The sequence below is a fragment of the Dreissena polymorpha genome, chromosome 14, assembly GCF_020536995.1.
Source record: "Dreissena polymorpha isolate Duluth1 chromosome 14, UMN_Dpol_1.0, whole genome shotgun sequence".
Lineage (NCBI taxonomy): Eukaryota > Metazoa > Mollusca > Bivalvia > Myida > Dreissenidae > Dreissena > Dreissena polymorpha.
This window is the reverse complement of record NC_068368.1, coordinates 74,265,210-74,269,085: the sequence shown is the minus strand read 5'-3', so window position 1 is coordinate 74,269,085 and position 3,876 is coordinate 74,265,210. Positions and strand designations below refer to the sequence as shown.

At 36.8% G+C, this 3,876-nt stretch overlaps 1 protein-coding gene across 1 annotated transcript; it reads right to left on the bottom strand.

The window, feature by feature from the left end:
* Positions 1-1,348: 1,348 nt before the first annotated feature.
* LOC127857486 (histone-lysine N-methyltransferase, H3 lysine-79 specific-like) lies at positions 1,349-2,365 on the bottom strand. The gene has a single exon (XM_052393881.1). The coding sequence runs from the start codon at positions 2,363-2,365 to the stop codon at positions 1,349-1,351; it is 1,017 nt and encodes a 338-aa protein (XP_052249841.1).
* Positions 2,366-3,876: the final 1,511 nt, after the last annotated feature.

Sequence of the window (3,876 nt, the reverse complement as noted above, 5' to 3'; positions counted from 1 at the left end):
AGACAAGATTAATTTAAGTTCATCCTTTTTATAGACTGACATATTTGGATATTTGGATAATTTGATATTTGGATGAAAAGGCTTGTTTTATTTTCCTTTAAATTAAGAACAATACTTTATCAATTTGGAACTGTCTTAACAATAAATATGATAAATATAGTTGCATAACAATTTAAAATATACATGCATACACAAATTAACAAGAATATATATAAACCCGACAAAAAAGGATAAATAACAAGAAACATGATTTTAAATAGCATTCTAATTTAGATTATTGAAATTATTTTCAATGAATAATAAATCATTATAAACATCAATTTAACTGCCATTGTTTTAATTGACATAGTTCAAACGTATGATGGGCTTCATATTTTTAAAATATCAAAAAATTAATAAATATATATCTCATTTTGGATTGTAAAAAGAATTGACACCATAATTAAAAAATAACAATTATTAGTTTTCATTTAATATAAAATCAAATATTGTTTAATAAAATTGCTCAGTCAACTATTGCTTGAACTATATACATGTATACATTTCACCATAGGCTGCGTAAATCATATGACCAGCTGTATATCATGTTGAGGAACAAACATCAAAGCCCCGTCGTCCTTAAACATCACTTGGACAATGGATCCTGCAAGTACCGGTACACATTTTATTTGAATTCCTATGTTGTGATCAGACAAAAAAGAGAAAAGGTGGATATTGGGATTTGTTATTAGAAAACAACGACATAAATGGTATCGACCAATAGAAAAAGCTGGAGAGATACTTATGGCTTTGCTCACATCTAAAGCTATGTCGCTGACTTGCAAACCCCCAATGCTTTGCATTGACCGTTCCAAGGCGGTGACCCCAGCTTTATTCATATTTTGTGTTTATGTTGGTTTGTATTGTGCTGTATTGTGCTGTTTTGTACTGTTTGGGCAATCGGTCACTTGCCTTAAATAAAGGACCAACTAATTGTTTTTAATAAAAATTCAATACTGCTCCAGCAGCTGGAGTTTCACTTCTTTATATTGTATGCATGTATCAAGTGGATGGTCAGTATTTGCTTCAAGTAGTTGGTCATGATCATGAAATCTATCTGCACTTTCATTCATATCATCATTTTCTATGTTGTTGACAGCTTCTGATACACTATTGTCCGTTTTAGGTTGAGTGAGGTGATTCCAAAGTTCACTGTCCTCCATAGTAAAAGTCTATTCCCACTTGTCAGAGGCATCAACCACTTCTGCATAGTGGTGATTGTTTTCTTTCAACCACTGTAATGCTTCATGGACTACATTTGGCCTAACATGTTCAAAATAGACATGACTTTTGTACTCTTGCTTCCTTTTCAGTTTGACAGGGATGATACCAGCCGATATTGGAGTTCTTGGCAGAATTTACATGTCTCATCAACATCTGATGGCACATTGACCACTGAACCAATGATACCCTGTTGTTTTCCTCTTGGTAAAGCAGTAATTTTCATAAAGGGTATCCTCTTGGCAACCAATCTGGCTTCAAAATCAGTAAGTTCATCTACAATGGAGGGCTGTTCGGGCAATGCCATCTTGTTCACTTGGGCTTGTGGTGGAGTTGATCCTTTTCTTAAGTGCCTCTGGCAGGTTGTACATAGCCACTCTTTATCTGACACAGTTTTGAGGTGAGTTCTGCAGAAATCTGCCAAGTCAGAATTTCTGAAGCTGCTGGGTCTAAACTGAATAACATTTTCGTTATACATCATTCTATGACACACTGTGCACGTATAATCTGGGCTTTTCTGTATCTCCTTCAAGAACTGTTTGTTTGCCTTATCAATAGACTTTGGGTGTCTTGTTTCTGCATGTAATGACTTATCAATAATCTGCTTTCTTTTCTTTTCCGTTTCAGATTCCTTTTCTCTCTTCCTCTTCAGTCGTTCCTGATCCAACTGATTTCTCCGCTTCTTTTCCATGTCAGATTCCTTTTCTCTCTTTCTCTTCAGTCGTTCCCGTTCTAACAGACTTCTGTCCTTCTTTTCCATGTCGGATGCCTTTTCTCTCTTCCTCTTCAGTCGTTCCTGATCTAACTGATTTATCCGCTTCTTTTCCATGTAAGATTCCTTTTCTCTCTTTCTCTTGAGTCGTTCCCGTTCTAACAGACTTCTGCCCTTCTTTTCCATGTCGGATGCCTTTTCTCTCTTCCTCTTTAGTCGTTCCTGATCTAACTGATTTCTCCTCTTCTTTTCCATGTCAGATTCCTTTTCTCTCTTATTCTTATGTCGTTCCTGATCTAACTGATTTCTCCTCTTCTTTTCCATGTCAGATTCCTTTTCTCTCTTATTCTTATGTCGTTCCTGATCTAACTGATTTCTCCTCTTCTTTTCCATGTCGGATTTCTGTTCTCTGATATTTTTCTGTCTTTCCTTTTGGCCTTTTAGTCTCTCATTTCTAATAAGTTCATCTTCACATCTCCTTTTAGCCGCCTCCTTTACTCGTTTCCTAACATTTACAACCCGATCTTTTGTTTCACATCCTTGTGTTAAAGAGTTTGCTTTTTCATGCCGAAATTGTTTTTGCCTTTCCATTTCATCTAAAATGTTCATAAGTGACTTTGTTTCGTGTGTAACATGAGTGCTCATTGCCTTTAGCTGAGAGGGAAACATTGTCATTTTACTATCAATGATGCACTGTTTCTAATATTGTCGCATTTCCAAGTCTGATTTAAAGCTGAAGCTTTCTGGAGGTTTATGTTCTGCACAACACACTGCAAAAGCTGCTGCAAATGCCCCACATGAAGCTTCCTGTTGTTGGCTTACAGCAACGTATCTTGGGGTGTAAACCTTCATGTCATATAGTGTTCGCAGAATTGGTAGCAGTCTCATTAATATGTTGTTGTCCTGTATTGAGTCATATATTTTAATAGTAAGATCGCATGGGTCTTGCCATGATGCCATCCAGTGATTATCAAGGTAGTGTATGTTAACACTGTGTTTATTCAAGGGCACTAACAACATGTCTGCTGTGGATACTTCTCTCCGTAGAACTTCTACTTCTGTTGGCAATCGAAATCCAATGATCACTTCCGGCCATTGTTGTGCCAATAAGTGTAACACTTTGATCATTATATCATCTGATATATAGCATCCAGGAATCACTATTTCTTGAATTAGTTCCTTGTCACTTTGTTTATTCCTGGACGCAGTGGATGCATAAGTAGGTACAACTTTAGTGCATTTATGGCTCTGATATCTTTGATATGTACTGAAAAGTTTGCCACACACTGTACAGTACGAACACTTGTGATTGATGAGGAGTTTTTCCGTGCTAAACTCCCTGTTACACAGGTGGCACACATAACGCATGTCTCCGTTGTAGCTGTGGATGCCTTTATTCCCGAGCAGAAAGTGGAGGTATTCCCTCTTGCATGAAATCAGAGGCGGTAAGAAATTCATATGCATACACAGTATCAAGTTGCTATCTACAATAGTGACAAAAGTAAAGCCAATTTAAAGTAAATGACCAATTTTAAGCAATGACTGTTGCAGATAAACTTGACCTTTAAATGTAACCATCGAAAATAAGAGGCTGTCACTGCATACACAATATAAAGTTTATATGATCAACAGTTACAAACACAAGGGCTGTTTGTAAAACATGCATGCCCCCCATTTGAGCTGTCCGTTGTAGTGGCAGCCATTGTGTGAATACGTTTTTTGTCACTGTGACTTTGACCGTTGACCTAGTGACCTGAAAATCAATAGGGGTCATCTGCCAGTCATGAGCAATGTACCTATTCAGTTTGATGATCCTAGGCCTATGAATATTCTTGAGACATCATCCGGAAAAAAAATTACTGTGTCGAGTCACCGTGACCTTTAACCTAGTGACCTAAAAATCA

What these genes read in the sequence shown, in the direction of transcription:
- LOC127857486 (XM_052393881.1), bottom strand. Translation starts at nt 2,365, where the DNA reads ATGGAAAAGAAGAGGAGAAATCAGTTAGATCAGGAACGACATAAGAAT.